The following is an 18,025-nucleotide window of genomic DNA, read 5'->3' as shown; positions in this document are numbered from 1 at the left end:
AAGAGACAGCGTAAAAAAAAAAAGGAAAAAAAAGGGGGAGAGCGGGCGAGAGCGAGAGAGAGAGAGAGGGAGAGACAGTTGTTGGGGGGCTTTTAAATGCTCGACATAATTTGCATATATTAATCTCCTCTTTTCAGCCTTATCAAGTATTCCACTGTATTTGAAGTTAAAATAGTCGTGACAGGCAGGGTGTACGCTTCGTTTTTCCAAGGATTTATTACTCGTATAATTCTGGATCTTTAATAAGCCAATATGACTGATCCTCTGAGTTCTGTGGAATTTGGTTAATTGTTCCAGATGGCGCTCGCTGATTATGCAAAATTACTTTCTTTTTCTCCTCTCCTTTCTCTCTCTCCCCCCCCCTCGACCCCCCCCACGCCAACGACACGACACACCACTTCTTGATTGACTAACACGGAGAAAAAAGATTATTTTTGGCGCCGCACTTTCATTAAAAGGGCCCTCATCAGGTTTCAAACAAAAGTTCCATCTTATCTCGGCGGCGTGGTCGTGGGGCGAGGCCGAGCAGCAAGGGGGAGGAGACTCTGCCGGGCCTTCTTATCTCCGCGCCGGTGATGGATCTCGACTCGCCTCCGCAACGCCGGGGTGATATTTTAGAATAACACGATTCTTTAGGCTGAGGGATTAAAAAACACAACCTCTCGGCGGCGACAGTAAAGTTATTATTAGCAGACTGCCGTCCGCCTCTTCCTCTTCCTCTTCCTCTTCCTCTTCCTCTTCCTCTTCCTCTTCCTCTTCCTCTTCCTCTTCCTCGTCCCCTCCCCTCGCTCCTTCTTGCCAGAGATTGATGAAACGAAGCGAGCGGCGGGGCCGGTGCTCCGCCGGCAGCCGGAGCTCCGTCCACAACTCACCAGCATTCTGTTTTGCATCAGCTAAACTGAGCTGAATGAATCATTTATGGAAGTGTTATGTGGGAGCGCGGGGCAGATTTACTGCCGAGCTTTTACTTTGGATGGAATGGGATTTCTATGAAACCGATCTCGATGTCTGAAGTGATGCCAGGGCTTACATCAAGACATGAAAGGCGCGCTCTTAAAAAACCCCAGCGTTTTGCCTCTTAATTCCCCCGGTCAGCAAAAGGCGAAACGGAGACGGGGGGGGGTTTCAGCAGGGTGAATGCTGTTTACACCTAAATTATACTCGCACGTGTGCACGAGATCTCAGCAGCTACAGTAATACGAGCAGGGAGGGCCAAATTGCTTCCCTAATAATTGGATGGCTTGTAAATTATACGGCGTTTGAATTTAATTTCGCAAGAAGAAGCACCTCCGGTAAGAAGACATTAACAAGAAGCTTGTAGGAGTTTTAGGAGGCCGACTGTCTGCGTTTTGAATGGGCAGCGTTGGCGTTTAATCCTCGTCGCCGCGTTTATTTATGTGTACATGAGGAAAAACAAAAACATGGACTTGTTTTAATATTCTGATCTCAACACACTGGCAAAGTTTGAACAGTTTGTTTATTAACAAGAGATTAGATGAAGTACTGTTGTTTATCAGGATGGCTGAATTCATTGCACATAGTGAGTTTGATGAAAATAGAATGGGAAAACTAAACAAGATATCATCGATAATGAGCACAAATTCGGTTGGCGTCTTTTCAATTTATAATACAGTTCAATTTAGTGCGGCTGCTGTGCTTAATTTATAGCTGATTTTGAGCATTTATGATGATTATTTATGTCACAGCACAAGATGATCAAACACAACTTCTGTAGGTCGACTGTATTACAGATTAACTGAACTTTTACAGTTCGAGAAATCAACAAGTTTCGCTATGTATTCATTCAATATTATTTTCTGTGTGAGACTCTTGCGAAATAGCTCTCATGCTCTCATTCCAGTGCAATAAGCTTAGACCAAATATCTGGCACGATTTAAAAACGGCCCCATGTCGAGTGAGCATATCCAGTGTTAAATGAAGCGCAACTGTGCTTTCTAGGATTCAAAATAGCTCGTGAATGAGATCCTGATGCTGTTTGCCCTGCTGATCAAACATCCGATTGAACTATTATTTTCAAATCATCAACAATTGCCGCATGATGCTGATCAATCCTGAATCGCTCTGATAGGATTTCCTGGACCGGAGCCTCGCGGCCCTCTGGTATTTTTTTGAGCCTTTATTACAGTCAAATAAGACTTTAAATGGCTTTGCATTTGCAGGCCAGGCTGGACTCCGAGGTCTCATCCCTCATGGCGTTCTATCCATCCCTGAGATAGAAGCAGTGCTCCATTAGTTTGGGTGTCCGGCAGTGGACAGCTCCAATGGATGGCCCTGTCATGGCTCCCTCATTTGCCCCATGTACAGCAGGGTTTGTTATCGCACATCTAATTAGAACTTGATAAAAAATATTTCACCAAATCCAGTCATTAAATATAGTTTAAGGAGATTTATGGTCAAATATGCCTTAAAGATCTTTTAATGGCTCTGCTGACTTGTTAAGTTTGTAATTAATGACCTTCTAATACATACTGGTGGTGTGATTTAGAAAGCACAATGAGATTCTGGGAATGAAGTCGTTTTGGAAAAGGGCATCTGGGGCTCCCCGAAGCTACATTAAGTAGCTCTGGTTTGCCTGAGAGCCGCAATGTCTGGTGTGAAAAAGTTCAGTCACGTCGGGGTCATTTCATCCACGGGGCCCTTTTTTTTTTTCTTCTATTTTTTTTTTCATGAAATCGTGGCTTCGTCATTAGCGCGTTTGGAAAAGTCCAAGGCTCCTTTTTTTTTTTTCAAAAAGAGTTTCAATTTAGACAAATCCTCTTTTTGTAAAAAAAAAAAAAAAAAATCCTGGAACAGTTAAACCCAGTAAGCGGACGCATATGTGCGAAACACTGAGACCACCACGTTAGTATCAGTCGCCCGTTTCGTCAGGAGAGTAATGGCGTCCTTATTAGCATAATTAATGACAAATGGCAGCGCGGCGTTGGTGGATTGGTTCTGGGGGGGATGATAAATTGGTGGATGCCCAGGTTAGCGGCTGCCAAGGAGGCCTCTTTGGCTGTCATCCCTCCCGCTTCCTGCCTGGCACAGTTCATTACTCTCCGTGTGAGATGCCACTTTACATTGCCTGGTGGTGTGAGCAAGGAGAACTTAATAACACTGGCCGGAACCAGCCAGGGGCCTGCTGCTCCAGCCACAGTCCAGAGGGCAAGTCGCTCAGCGAGGGCCACCCGGGGGCAAGAGAGAGGGGAACCGTGGGAGTCACCGGCACGTCACCGGTTCCTCTCATCTCTCTCCGGGAGCCGCGCTCGCTCGAGTGTTTTCTTGTTAGGAATTCCGGGGCTCGCCACATCCCTCGCATCATTACGGGTTAGTTTGCCCACAGAACCGCTAATTAAGAGGGGATTTGTGTAATTGTGCCTTCTGCTGCGTCCCATCCGGCACATGCAATTTACTGTCAGCCCGCTGCCAGCTTTTACACTTGTCCAGAGAGGCGTAGCCCATTTGCGCGCACACTCTGCGGCACGTTTCCCCCAGCAGCCACAGCTGGGCATCGACGCCGGTGCCATGGCGATGTCTTAAAAAGACACTGTGTCGCTGATTAAAGCCTGATCGCCCATTTGACTTGACGATGGCTCCTAGTGGCGAGGCGTTTCCGTCAGGTTTCAGGATCACGGCGAACTGTTGCAGACTTGCGGTATATTGTATAGCTCCTATATGTAGAACGCATCTAGCGGCCGTGCTGGGGAGACGTTGTGGCGCTCTTTGGCAGAGCAGCGGTGGCCACGAGTCGACGCGTCTGCGGCCAACTCACCGTAGGTGTTGCTGGCTCTGCCCACTTTCTGGAAGACTGATGGAGCAGCGCCCAACTGGGACCGCCTCCTGGCTCCCAACCCACAACCAGATTTCAAGGGCTGCTTGTCACAGATGGAAAAGTAAGTGGGTCATTCTACATAAGCTTCCCATTTTTTGCATCCCTGTGGTAACAGTAAAAAAACAAACAAGAAAACACCCAAAACTAAACAAGGTGAGCTTTAACGTTATCGTGTATCTTGTGGGGTCTATTTTTGTTTGCTGTGACTCACACATTTTGGTATTTTTCATGTACCACTAGTGTAAAGGAGACTATATAAATGCTGCCAGATACTGCCTTTTAATTGGCCACACCAAGACGGAAGATATTCATTTCGCCTTTTTTTCCCCGTCTTTTTTAAACAAATAGGTGCAACACATCATATAAAGGCTTCAAATTAAATGCATATTCTTAATGCATTTAATTTGGTAATAAAGGTAACATCCTATATTCTAAACAAAGGTGAAATAGTATTGAGATTAAACTCTCTATTGATTGTAATTATTTTTTAAAACTATTATAGTTTTCATTCACATTCAGCAATATTTTCACAACAACATCAAAATTGAGAATTAAAAAAAAAAGCATATATATGTATGTATCTACACACACATCAAAGCAGTCAAACATCAACAACAACACCCTTGTTTATCTGTTGGTGCCTCCCTTGTTTTTCCCTCCGCAGCCTCAGCCAGCGCTATGTAAATGCATGCCACTTTTTGCCATTAAGAAACATTTATATTTGTTTACATTTTTGAACTCTTGGATGAGACGAAATTAATATTTTAGTATAAACTAACTGACTCGCTGTCAGGAGGATTGCGGCAGCAGCAGCTTGCACGCACATTACAGCCAGACCGGGGGAAACAAGCTGTGCACAGCCGGCAGAAACAAATAAAAATAGATCATCAGAAACACTCAACATCATTTTATGGCGCAATCTATTTTAGTATCAATGCTTTTTCCGAATGTTAATTGACTACGCAGTAAACAGTTAAATAATTCAAAAGTTACACTCCTACTTCGGCAAGTGAGATTATTTTAATACATGGAAAAGTTTTTTTTTTTTTTTTCTTCCTCCTCCTCCTCCCCCCCCCCCCCGCCCCCCCTTTCCGCCCGTCTGTCTAGAAGGCTTGAAAAAGCAGGAGAAAGATAAAAGGAAAAGAATGGGCTTCATGGAGCCGTAGTCATTAAAAGAATCTGAAAATAGCAACTCGCTATCATCTGTTCTCATAGCACGGGTCAGGAGCTCTGACACCTCCAAAATTCCTCCTGTCAGGGTAGGGGGCCATTTGTATTCTCTCTCATTAGGCAATTTGACTAATGACCTGCCGCCGCCGCAGAGCTACTGAGGGACCCGGAGCCTCGCGCCCCCCTCTCTGGCGGCGGCAGCCTGAACACACACACCCTCTATTGGAATGGCACAGATGGCGTGCCCGGGCGACAAAATAAACTACAATATGTCTCCGAGATGCTGTCAGGCCTGGGCACTATTTCTCATGTCAGAGAGGGGCTAAGGGCTGTGAGTGGGCAAGAGGGGGGTCCTCCTCCGAGCGCCGCTGTTCGCCCGCTTCACCATTATCCACCCTGGTGACAGAGAGCGCGCAACCAGAATAGCATCCTCCGTGGTCCGCATAAGGAATCCGCCTCAAATTGAGGACGCGCGCCGACAGGGAGGTGAGCGCGGCGGCGTCTGGCCGCGGCTACGCGAGCGGAGGAGGGGCCGCTTGTTCGCTGTGCGCGGGATGGGAAATGCAGCAGCCTCTAAAATAAAGTTGAGTTTAAGCGGCCGCCTCTCCTGTCGCGTACAGTTTCCGTGGCCCCGAAACCGAAGCCCCCCCCCCCCCCCCCCGGCTCTCAACTCTCCCCCTTCATTCGAGTGCAAAAACGGATTCGCCGGGGTAATCGCGGCAGACAGAGATCAATACGACTCTGCCGGATTAGTGAAGTGTAAAATAAAAGTTCATCAGCATTCCAAAAGTGTCTCCCCCCCCGTTCGGCCGCGGTTCAGGTAATATGGGGTACGCTCGATCAACCACGCGTGTTTCCCCATCAGTCAGTGTCGGGCAGGCCGCGGCGTGCATGCGCGCGCGTCGGTTAGCGACGCTCGGGAAGTGCGATGTATGGCGCCCGCTGAGGTCCCGGGTGACAGTGCATCCAACAATGGAAGAGTGAGGGATTAGTGCTCAGCCCAGCGGTACGAGGGAGCCCTTCCCGCCCTCAAACAGCCATTCATCTGCACCCAGGGGCTGAAGATGACAATGCGGCCATTGCTCATCGCACCTGACGGAGCCATTAATAAGGCGATGATCCACGCGGGCCCCCGGTGCTGACTCCAGTTTTTTTTTTTTTTTTTTTTTTTTTGGGTGGGAGGGGGGGGGGGGCAGGGGTTTGTTCACGCTACAATCGCTCAAGCCACGGGGTCCTCCTTACTTAACGGCACCCCGGCCGCTGGCCGCCGTCGTCCTCACTGCCGTCGCCGTCGCCATGCCAAAAAAATTCCGGGGGCCAGATGTTTTCGATCCGGCTGCGCTCGCGTCCTTCCCTCCTCCACCCCACGAAAACGCCAAATAACCGCCCCGTCGTCACGCGCTGCCGAGGTAATGGAGTGTAGCCCCGGCCTACAACATGCTACGCTGGCGGCTTTCCTGGCCAGAAGATTGGATTTACATTATTTTTGCCCTTTTGCACCTTTTGTGTTTCTCGGCGGCGTCCATTTCTTAACGTCGTCTCCCGGCCCCCTCCATTTGTCTGGCCGTGCGACGGCTCCTCCAGTACAGATGGTGGAGGAATACAAAGTGAGATCTGGTCCTCGATGTAATCCCTGCACAATGGAGAAACTCTCCGGCCTTCAGCCGCCGCGCATTCATTCTGTCCGCGCCTCGCAGATCCATCAGCGGCTACAATCTCGCCTTCCCGTTTCTGTATATTGATTCAAATGCATTGGCCTGGCTTATCTCTGGCTGATGTTGGCGCTCCAAGCGACACAGTACTGCGTGTTTATTCACTCATCTTTTATTATTTTTTTTTTCATGATCTTAAGCAAGTCGTGAAGCCGACCAGCCCTCTTAGCTCGCTGGCTGGCCGCTTCGCAGGCCAGCAAGACCATAGATAGCAACTACCTACCCCAACCGCTCCTACACTGCATTGTCAGGGCTGCGATCATTCCAAGTATAAAACAAGGTGCTTACGTGACACTGGGTGCGGTTTGATGGACCGGAAAGAACTGGGATTAAACCGCGTCCGGTTTGGAATTGCACCATGAGCGCACTCTACTGGGCAGAGCCGATTGAACTTTCAGTCGGATGGGAAGAGGTGGCGTCCGCGTAGATGGCATTATTGGATGGCTTCCCGTTGCTGAGCTGAGCTTTTGTGTGCATGCCCGCCACGTTAACGCATATACATATAGTAAAACTCTTAATAACATAAATCAAGCTAGTTAGTGTTCATGTGAACGGGTTATAAAGTCTGATCTCTCAATTCAAAACAATTCCATCAAACCAAAACGCAACCATGTAAACGCACCTAGTGTCTAATCAAGCCCCTGTAAAATGTGCCTATTATTGGTGGCGCTAAAAATCAAGTCCACGTAAAGCAGTGTTTCCCAAACTTTCTGTTGAGACTCACGACGGGTCATTAACCCAGCATAATTGGCTCAAAACAACAGGCACTGGTAATTAAAGGGAATGTTCCCACTCATATGACGAGAGGGATTATGGCAATAGGCAAACTTGTCAGTATGTTGTTTGAAGACGTTTTTGCTTTTGGATTGGTTTCTCTAACTTCCGCTTCGCTTCCAGTTGATTTATTCTTCTGTAATTTGAACCCTGATTAAACTAAGCATAATTCATGATTACTCATTATTGTCTGTCCTTGTTCAGGTCTGTCTGTCTTGTTTCTTAACTGATGTTTAGTGTATGATTCAGTCTTTATTGACAAAGTATTAACGTGTCCTTGAGAACAGCACCTTAAGCTAACATCGTACACAATTAATATTCAAACACACATTTAATTTAGCTTACTGATAGTAGCTTGAAACACAGTCTGCACACTGCATTCTGTGGCCTCCTATTGCCGTCGCCTCTTTGCAGAGGGAGGCGCCTGGCACCAGGGGAACTGAATGAGTTTTCCAGTGGCCACAAAGTCGAAGGTCATGTTTTCGATCGCAGCTGCACTACACCAACACTGTGCATCTGCATCTGCAAAACAAGCGGTGAAAGCGAGACGCGTTAAATGTCAGAGTGGCACATATTTGGAGAGGAAAACAACGACTGTTGAACCAACGGGGCCTTTACGAGTCCCACTTCCTGTGCCGGCGCTCCTGATGGAACCCTAGTGGGTAAAAGAACGCCAGTCAGAGGCGGGGCCCTCTCGACATGCCGAGCGCCCACCCCCTGCCCCCCCACTCCAGCAACTTTTCCGCCTCTTGATCTTGAAGGTTGGCGGTGGTGTTTTTCTTTCTTCTCCCTTTTTTTTTTTTTCCCTTTTTTAATGAAGCCAAACAGCTGCAGTTTTCCCTTCAGTCTGGAAGGGAGAGGCTTTGTGTCCCCTGTCACCCTGTGTTAATTTGGGCCCTAATGTATTTTATAAACAAAGGGCTGCTCTCTAGCCTGACAGTCGTGACACCTTGATTCCAGTGCAGGATGCAGGCAGTACGGGGTTACAACATTAATAATCAACTGGCAGCCATCACACCATTTTAACCACGATCATTATGATAAAGGGCATACACTTAATTACAGGCCTGCTTAATTATAGCTCTGTTGAAGCTCGTTTGTTTGGTCAAATGCTAATTATACCACCACGCTCTTGGCAAGTCCTCATTTCAGTCCACTTTTTTTTGCCAGCTGAACAGTGCGGGCTTATTTTCATGCAAATTTGATATCTGCCGAATGTTTTTGTCTCGCCGCCTTCCGCCTCTTCCGCGCCGAGCGTCGCCTTTGTCTCGGAGGTGAACATCCCTCAGACAAGACGGAGTCGGGAATAATCAAGAGTAATTAAACTCGAGGCGGCTTGGAGGGCCGGGCTGGAGGAGAGAGCGGAGGTGCGCCAACGCAGCGGAGAATTAGAGAAAAAAAAACACAACAAAACAAAAAAAAAAAAAAAAAAAGCCTTTCATCTCCCCCTCCGTCGACGTGAGGGGGGTGCGTCTGATAGCTGTTGATAGCGTTGAGTCTCGCGCTGCGGCGCCGAAGATGGAGAACAAGTGGTCCTGAAACTTTGCTTTCTCTCCGCAGCGCTGGATGACGTGCCCTTCGTGATCTCTGAGACGTTCATTCAGAGCAGGCACAAGGTAAAAGCCTCTTTGATCAGCTGCTGACTGAGTGCCGCCCAAGCGGTGGTGGATCTGAGCCGTGACAATCTGCCAACCTGTTGTCTGCTCTCGGACAAATCAGGGGCCGCAGTCTCCTGCCGGTACGACTTTGGTCCCTTCCTTTCTTTCATTCTATCAATTCCTTCCTTCTTCTTTTTTTTTACTTCTTTAGTTTTCCTTTCATATTCCATCTTCCCTCTCTGTTCCTCTCCTTTCCGTCCTTTCCCTCACTTTCCCTTCCCTCCCTGTGCTTCATTTCCTTCCCTTTCTTCGCAGTCCTTCCCTTCCCATCCCTTCTCTCCTCCTTCCTTCTCTCCGGACGGAGTGATGAATGTGTGCAGTCAGGCAGCGCCGGCTCAATGCGGCCCGTTTGGTTGGCTGCTTGCGGTTGTCACTGTGCCCCCCCCCCGTGCGCATTGACACCGGGGAGAGGGAGAGGATTAAAGATTTTAAGCGTGCTTACTTAGCCATGAGCCTAACCGCCATGTTACTTGTGTATGTTTTTCTGCTCCCCTACCACCCCCAACCCCTCCACTCCTCTCTCACTCCGTCTCTCTCTGCTTTTGATTTCAGATGCAGCAAGTCAATTTAATGGGCATTACGATCAAATCCCTGGCAGAGATCGAGGAGGAAGTGAGTAGGGGGCTGCAACGCTCGGCTGACGCCGACGCCGCTGGCCCGGAATGCAAAGCAAAACGGGTTCTCGGGGTTGTAATTAAGTGTGTGAGACAGCGAGGCCCTGTTGGCTGCGCTAAGCCCCGGCTGAATAAGAAAAAAACACGGCCCCGGCTCGGCAGCCATTCTCTCTTTTAAACGCCGCGGGTTTCCAGAGACACTCGACTTCTATTTCCGCCGACTCTCCCCTCAAACAGCTCAATCTCTGCGTGTCGCGCAAGCGCCGCACGTCCTCGGAAGCTCACGTTCGACATGTTTAACTTCGGTTCCCCCAGTCGGAGCCGGCGGGTCGGTTCAGAAAGTTGGAGGGATCGCGCCGGGGCGAATACGAGCGCCAGCGGATACGAGCGCCAGCGACTCGTCCCCGTTTCTGACGACACCCAGTAAAAAAAAAGAAAAGAAAAGAAAAAAGTGCAGCTTCCACTTTGGAGCCGGTGTTTGTGGGAGAGTGTGTGTGTGTGCGTGTGTGTGTGTGGCGTTTCGGCAACGCTTTAAAGAGAGTGACAACCCCCCTTCTCTCTCATTAGCACGGTATCTCGGTATCGGAACTGCCAGGAAGTGACAGAGCACTGTAAAAGAACAGGTGCTGTTGGGTTTGAGATGTGTTACAGAGCAAACACTCCCTCATCAAACCGGGTGTCTGTTCTGCACTCTGCCTCTGTCTTCTGTCACGTACGATCCAAATCACACCCAGGCGCCATCTTGTCATATGGTCATCTGAATGAGGCTCATTGTCAGCCCAGGCATTAATGGCAACGTACTGTACGCGTATGTGTGTGTGTGTGTGTGTGTGTGTGTGTGTGTGTGTGTGTGTGTGTGTGTGTGTGTGTGTGTGTGTGTGTGTGTGTGTGTGTGTGTGTGTGGTGTTTTTTTCTTCTTTCTTTTTCTTTTTTTTTTTCCACCGGAGTGGAGACAGGCTGGCTGCTCCTCCCCGCGTGCTCCTGTCTTGTTCCCTTCTTCCCTCTCCTCCGCTCGCTCGCCCGCTCCTCCTCTCCCTCTCCGAGAGTGTGATTAGCAGAAGGACACATGGTGAGCTGAGCCGGCGAAGGGAGGGAAAAAAAAAAGGGGGGGGAGGGTTTGGGGGGGCATGAGAAATCATTAATTACAGCCGCGCCGGAGCTGATGAAGTAAATGTGAGATAGTGTAACACACAGGATTTAGTGAAGTGGACGACAGCACAAGATTAATGGCGGGGGCCAGGCTGATGAGGATGAAGTCACAGCTTAGCTTGATAATTAGTTTCCACGTGGAAACATCCCTCCCCATTGTGTTATTTTTACTTCTCTTCCCCCTTGTTATTAGCGCCGCCGTGATGTGAGCAGAACAAGGCAGCGAAATGAGGCTGCCGGTGATTTGTTGCGGACAGCGGAAGTGTTTCTTTCAGAAAGTGAGAGGGTTTTTTTTTTTTTTTTCCTCCGCCGCCGCCGCCGCCGCCGCATCTGTTATTTGCTTTAGGCAATCTCTCTTTCAGTCGCCCTGGCTGCCTCAGATGTAACCGATTATTCCACACGCACAAACACAAAATCATTTAGAAAATCTAGTCTGTTTTTAAAAGATTCCATATCTTACAATCTCTCAGTTCTTTATTCATAAACCCAGACTGCAGTGCAGCAAAAATAAATTGATGAATTATTAAAACTAATAATTAAACAATAACATGGTAACAACACAGGCAAAGAAATAATTACTTTACGGATCTATGGATTAATAAAAACTGCACATTTATCCCTCTGTTCACAGCCTCTAATAAAAAACAACAACACTAATTTGAGGTTAAAAGTGATTCTTTGTTGGACCATCCACATTTTGCAGGTGGCAAAAACAAGGCAGCAGCAAGGTGGTGCTAGGGGTCGAGACCAACACCTGGCCAGGGGTGCCGTCTATAACGGGGGTGGGCGAACTTTTGGACTCGTGGGGCCAAAATGAGTTCTAAATTTTGACAGAGGGGGCCGGAGCAGCAGCAGACGGATGGAGCGTTTCGGTGACTCCCCAGGAAGGAATATATCACGGGATATGTAGAGAATGTGTTTTAATGTCAATTGAAACTGAGGAAAAGCAAAGTTACCACAACCTCAGTGTCTTTGACGCCCCCCCCCCCCCCCATGACTCTTCAAACACTGAAAAAGCAGATGAAATACAGCTATTTTATGACTTACTGACTAGTAATATGATTTCTTCCAAGTTTGGCCGGCCGGATTAAAAAGCTTAACGGGGCCGCGTATGGCCCCCGGGGCCGTAGTTTGCCCAGGCAAAGGCCTATGACCTGGGAGAAGCACCTCTCTCCTCTCTCTGACTGAAAAGTGGAAAAAGCCAAAGGAAATAAGCGCCGGACTCCTCTCACCACCTGGTCAGAGTCACACATCAGTGTTGGCCGACTTAAATGTTTCCCTGCACCCCTCTGTCCAGAGGGGGTCACTGTCTGCCGCTTGCAGGTTCTCTTCCTCTTCACCGTTTTTTTGCGTCGGGGAAAACAAGAGGCGCTCCCCTGTGAGGAACGTAATTGCTTAATTTCCAAAAAGCCATTAGAAGAATATAGATTTGTGAGAGAGATGTACTCCCTGCAATCGCACACATGCGCATGTGTAATTGAGGAAAACTGTTGTAATCACAGCCGCAGTTGCAGATAAGACCATTTCCTAACAGGCATCACTTAAGCCGCGTCTCCGATCATGCCGGTTCCAGCAATTAGGCATTCTTTTCATTTCCCAAATGACTCACAAAACTTGTGGATATTATAATTGCTTTTAGCCACGCATATCTAATTTGTGTCTTTTTAAGTGTTAATTAGTAAGCGATTTAAAGTGACATCTTTATGTAGTTTGCTCCGCTGAAAAATGTTGTTGGCGGCTGGCTAATGATTTTTCCGAGGCGGAGGAGAGGAAGTGCGTATGAACGCATGACATGATTTTCATTAGCACCTACGTGTGACGGCTTCGCGGTGTTTGTCGAAACTTATCCGCAAGGTGTGTTGCGTGGGTGTGAGCGCGCATCTGCGTGTGTGTGTGTGTGTGTGTTGCCACGTGACTGTATGCAGATACATAAGTGTACAGGGGTGTGTGTGTGTGTGTGTGTGTGTGTGTGTGTGTGTGTGTGTGTGAGAGAGAGAGAGAGAGAGAGAGCTGCAAATAGAGGTGGAATTAATGAAGACAACATGTCACATATTTTTGGCAGTGGAGCAGGGGACAGGAAATGAAGCCGGGCCCGTCTAGGTGACTGCCGCCCATGTTCCAGTGTGTCACTGTCCTGTCAGCCTTGTGTGTAAAACTGGCAGACATTGATACATGCTCTCCCTGATAACAGCCCATTCTCCCATCCATCATCCACACACACTCACACACACGCGCTTATTTATTTACTTTGCCAGATGTTGCCAGATTTTTTTTTTTGTATTATTATTTTGTGTGTCTGAGTGAGTGTGTGTGTGTGTGTGTGGGTGTGGGTGTGGGTGTGTGGGTCGCTACTGTGAGCTTCTACACAAACTAACAACAGGCTTGTGATATGTGACAGGTTTTGCATAAGTTGCAGCTTCCCCTCAACTAGATGAGAATCAGGGAAACTGCTAGTTTGATGGTGAGAGGGCCTCGTCGAGGAGGCGGAAACCCTGCTACAGTGATCGCACAGCACCCCTTAGTGGTGCACGGCAGTAGTGCAACTGTCTGTTGTTGCAGTTTGTCCGTGATACGATATGATATACTTTCATACTTTATTTTAAACTATGTATATAATTACATGTATGAACCTCATTTCAACATATGATCAAAACTACGTTATAATCTTTGAAAGTTGGCAACATAATAAAAAAAATAAATAATAATAGTAATAATAATAATAATAATAATAATACTTGATTTTAAAATGTTTTTTCTTCAACTAAGGTTATTGCTAGAATAACTGTGATATTGTTGTTTTAATAGGAATAATGTTCATCTATTAAGCATGTGGCAGCAGAACTGAAAAAAAGAAGAAAAAAAACAATGAGAATGTGTTACATTTTATCAGTATTTGCCCAAAAAGTGTAATGAAAATTAGTTTTTGCTATTTACGTTTGGCTAGATTAAAAATCAAACTCTGACATCATATATCAATAATTGAAATGAGTTGCAAAGTTTAAAGTAAAATAGGCATTTTCGACACTAGAACTGCCTACTATGAACTCGCTGGCTCAAAAGTGTTATACGCCTTTTTGACCAGAGGGGGGCAGTGTTTGTCCGGCCACTCTTCACTTCAGGCTGCATGTCGTGCCTTTCTACAGTAGGGGTCACCATCCACAACGCCTCAGGATTCCTTTAATAGTCGCTGGTAATATATGTATTTTTAAGATATATTCCAGGATTACAAAACAGAACTTGTTCTTTAAACATAAATGGCTAATAAAAACATTTGATCCGGTTCAAATGGACCCAAACAAACCCATGCACGTCTGACGGATGACCTTCTGCAGCGACTTAACGTGAGTGCGTGTGTTCAGTGAGCTGATTAATATTTCAAGGGCCGGACAGGAAGCTTTACTGGGCCAGATGTGGCCCTCGGGCCACCAGTTGGTCATTACAGGCTTAGTAAGTTTTGAATCTTTATCTCTACTTCAATTTAAATCAGACTACAACATCCAGAGAGTTGTTAAAGGCATTAGGGCAATCTGCGTTTCATTGTAACTACTTAAACATGTATATGCAGTCTGTACACATTTGATTATTTTGTGCTGTGTGCTTTAAAAAAAAAAAAAAAAAAAACTCATCTGTATGTCGTTCTGTCTTCCATTTTCAGTTTTGCTACAACTTCGGCACAGAGCTGAGCATTGTCGGGTGACCATCCAGCCAGCCAGGCTCCACATGCTGACCTCACTTCTGGTCACGTGTTCACTTTTATCACTTTTTTGTCAAAAAGTACTATCATTTACTACTTATTGTTGTAAATGAAATGAAAGCACAATAAATTCCCTATGTAACCATTCAACCGTCTTTATGTCGATTTTTTTTTTTTATTTATTTATTTTTTTTTCCCTTTTAACTCAGGTCAATGTCCCGGGTCACGTCACAGAAGGAGTTGATGTTGTCTCACGCGTGGCGCTCGCTGTCGTGTGAGGGCCGCGACTCACGTCGTCACCAAGGGCTTATACCGACAGCCGGTGGTGCTCACGGGAAAAGCAAACAGGAGAGCAGCCCCGTTACTGGCTCGCCCAAGTGTTTGTTCGTCACAGGGTTTGTCATGAGCAACAAGAGCGAGCGGAACGCCAAGACCCCCTAGACACCCACCCACCCACATCAGCTGCCACTTCCCACGCGGCCTTCGAGACCAGAGTGGAGCAAGGGAGGGGGGGGGGGGGAATAATGTCTTTGCATTTCAACTACCTGCAACAAACTTTTAGGAGGGACTGAATCCGTCGTCTCACTCCAACCGAAAGGAGTCCCATGTATTTCATAAGGTCTTGAAAAAGAACATCCTGCTAGCAAGCAGCTGCCAAACAAAACAAAGATGCTCACGTGTGTGTGCATGACTGATTAATCCCATGATCACACATCACACATCACACACACTTGTTCCTGTTACTGGAGACCAATCAAAGGATTGTGGTGAATTATCACTGTCACCCCGTTGAGTGTGAGGTTGAACACACTCGGCTAACACGCACCGCTGTGAGTTGATTGTCTGTTGTCGTTTTAATCTATATATGTATATGTATTTATACACACGTGCATGTTGTACACTTCTCCCTGACCGAAGCTCCCACGGCTCTTGGAATTCACAGGTGTCAAATGGAGCGTTCGGCAGATGACAACAGTCTCCGGGTCTTTTGGGTTAACTCCTCTGTTCTGCTGCCGGAATCAGAGCGACGGCCTGGAGAATCCCGCGCAGAGGGAACCGCTTTCACGCTCCTCCAGGAAGGTGACGCTCGTGTCAGCGGTGCCCTGGAGCACAGCGGCGGTTCTGCCGCAGCAGCGGAGCTCCTCCTCCTCCTCCTCCTCCTCCGGTGCGCACAGAGTGCACGTCGACAGCACGCCACATGGACACCGCACGAGGTGGTGCTGCTGCTGCTGCGACAACGGGGCGTCGTCTTTTTTTCTCTCTCTCTCTCTCTTCGATACCTCTCGCGCGAGCCGTGAGAAGAAACAGGCGCTAATTCGCCGTCATGCTAATTAATAATTTAGCGTTTCAAGGGGGTTTTGTTATGGAGAAGGTACATTTAGCAGTGCGAAGGAATGAAACCACGGTTGAGCTGTTTTTTTGTTTTTGTTTTTTTTGCTTCCACACAGATAAAGGCAGGCGCCGTGTTGTGAAATAGAATTGTTTTATTGTTAGCATTGACTGACGGATTCATCTTCGTCTTTTTTTTTTCCATGAAATTTTATTCAAAACTTTAATTCGGAGTACAAAGAGAATTACGCCAGGGGGTACATAAAGAGTTTACAAGAAAAAAGAAAAAGAAAGGGAGAGAAGTGCAATATTTACATAATCATGAGAGTTTACAAAAAAAAATGTTTAGATCACAAATAGTCACAAACGTTCAGGGTCTTGTTTGCTTTTTTGTTTCTCGAAAACCTGATGGAGATCATGGCAGAGCAGAGAAAGAGGGTTTTTTTTCCTAGTAAATTTACATTTATGTATATGAAATTTTGCTACCAAGATGACCAAATTGATAATGAAAGTTATATTATTAGTATTATCTTCGTCTTAACAAACTTACAAGAGGCAGCTTGACTTCACAGCAGTGATTATTATTCAGTCGGAACACCAACTAAAGTATGTCCCTGTTATGCTAAAAAACTTAAGAACACATCTTCTCTGCAATGTCATGCTCCACTTCAGTTTGTTTTCAGCTTTCCAGGAGAGAGCACTGAAGGCACACACACACACACACACACACACACACACACACAAGTAGTCAAAGCCCTGGAGATGACAAGAACTCAAGCCGTAGAAAAGTTAAGTTCTGTATGCGAGAGTTTGGGAAGAAAAAAAAACTAGTTTCTTAAAACATAAAAAACAGAACTCGAGAGACCAAAGTTCATGTAGCGTTGTACAGACAGAGGTTAAAACAATTTTACTCTTCAAAGAAATACACTAGAGTCGGTCGTGTTGAGCAAAGTACAGAGCAGGATTACAAGCTCTATTTAAAATAAAAATAAGATAAAAAAAAAAAAAAAAAGACATCTGTGTATTTCTTAGTACCATGGTTTTATTTGCTCCTCGTGGACAAAAAGCCACAGTGATATTTGAGTCATCACCAGTGCAACAGGAAGTGACCCCAGGAAACACACTATGCTCTCTTCTTAGCTTTTTTTTTCGTTTGTTTGTTTGTTTGTTTGTTTTTAATGGAAGCATCTAATAGTTAAATAACAAACAAAAAGAAGAAGAAAAAAAAAGCCAACTATCCCCAACCCCTCCACTCCTCCTTGCTTTCATAAGTCCTTGTTGTTGTTGTTGTTGTGCTAGCTGGGCAGCAGGTCGACCCAGCGGGTCACACGTGAGCGTTACCAAAGAAGCAGCTTTGCGTCCACTAAAGTTGAGGGAAGGCGGCGGCAGCAGCAGCAGCAGCGGCAGCAGCAGCGGCAGCAGCGGTAGCGGCGGCAGCGGCAGCAGCAGCAGCGGCGGCGCAGCCAAACTCTCCAGATGGGCACAGAGCAATCACAACCACAAGTCCCACACGCGCCCTGCCCCAGCATCGCCCATCAAAAAGCTGCCTCACATGGTTTCACTTTTCCTTTCACTCCACTTTATGCTACGGAAAATAATGATGATTTTCATAAACCACATTTTGAAATTAAAACGGAAACAACTCGACTTTTTTTTTCTTCCCCCCCCGCACCCCCCCCTCCTCCTCCTCCTCCTCCTCTTCCTCCACCCCCACCTCCTCCTCCACGTCTTGGAGCGGGGGCCGTTTAAAGGCTACAGCAGCTCAGGTCACGTGTCTAATTATTCCACACATGGTGGCTCTGTTTCAAGGCATCTTTGTTATCTCTGACCCGACCGGGCCCGACGCACCCGGGCCTCCTCAGTCACCGCCACCGCCCGCGTCCGTGGAACTCGGCCTCTCCGCTCTCCACTCGGGGGTCGAACTTGCGAGAACATCAAAGCCCCACCCCTCGGCGAGCCTTTGCCAGATGTCCCGCGGTCATTTTTAAACTCACACCCCCGGGCGCATGACACGGAGCGGCGTGCGAGCGTGTAGACAGAGGGTGGACGGGGCTGCCTTGGAAATTGGAAAAGGAAGCCTGTATTTATGAGGT

General features: G+C 47.1%; 1 protein-coding gene across 5 annotated transcripts in view; it reads left to right on the top strand.

The window, feature by feature from the left end:
• Positions 1 to 14,753, top strand: part of LOC142902278 (multivesicular body subunit 12B-like) — a 42,918-nt gene extending 28,165 nt beyond the window's left edge. For 4 of the 5 annotated variants that reach the window (XM_076047199.1, XM_076047196.1, XM_076047201.1 and 1 more), the window contains 3 exons: positions 9,049 to 9,104; positions 9,699 to 9,758; positions 14,565 to 14,753. In XM_076047199.1, the coding sequence (XP_075903314.1) occupies positions 9,049 to 9,104; positions 9,699 to 9,758; positions 14,565 to 14,606 (158 nt within the window). In that variant the 3' untranslated portion in view covers positions 14,607 to 14,753. The remainder of the gene's footprint in view (positions 1 to 9,048; positions 9,105 to 9,698; positions 9,759 to 14,564) is intronic. The other variant, XM_076047198.1, reaches the window with a different exon arrangement.
• Positions 14,754 to 18,025: the final 3,272 nt, after the last annotated feature.

Source organism: Nelusetta ayraudi, unplaced genomic scaffold (genome assembly GCF_046127955.1).
Source record: "Nelusetta ayraudi isolate G7.1 ecotype Tasmania unplaced genomic scaffold, CSIRO-AGI_Nayr_v1 ptg000092l, whole genome shotgun sequence".
Lineage (NCBI taxonomy): Eukaryota > Metazoa > Chordata > Actinopteri > Tetraodontiformes > Monacanthidae > Nelusetta > Nelusetta ayraudi.
The sequence above is the reverse complement of the archived record's forward strand: the minus strand, read 5'-3'. Positions and strand labels throughout refer to the sequence as shown.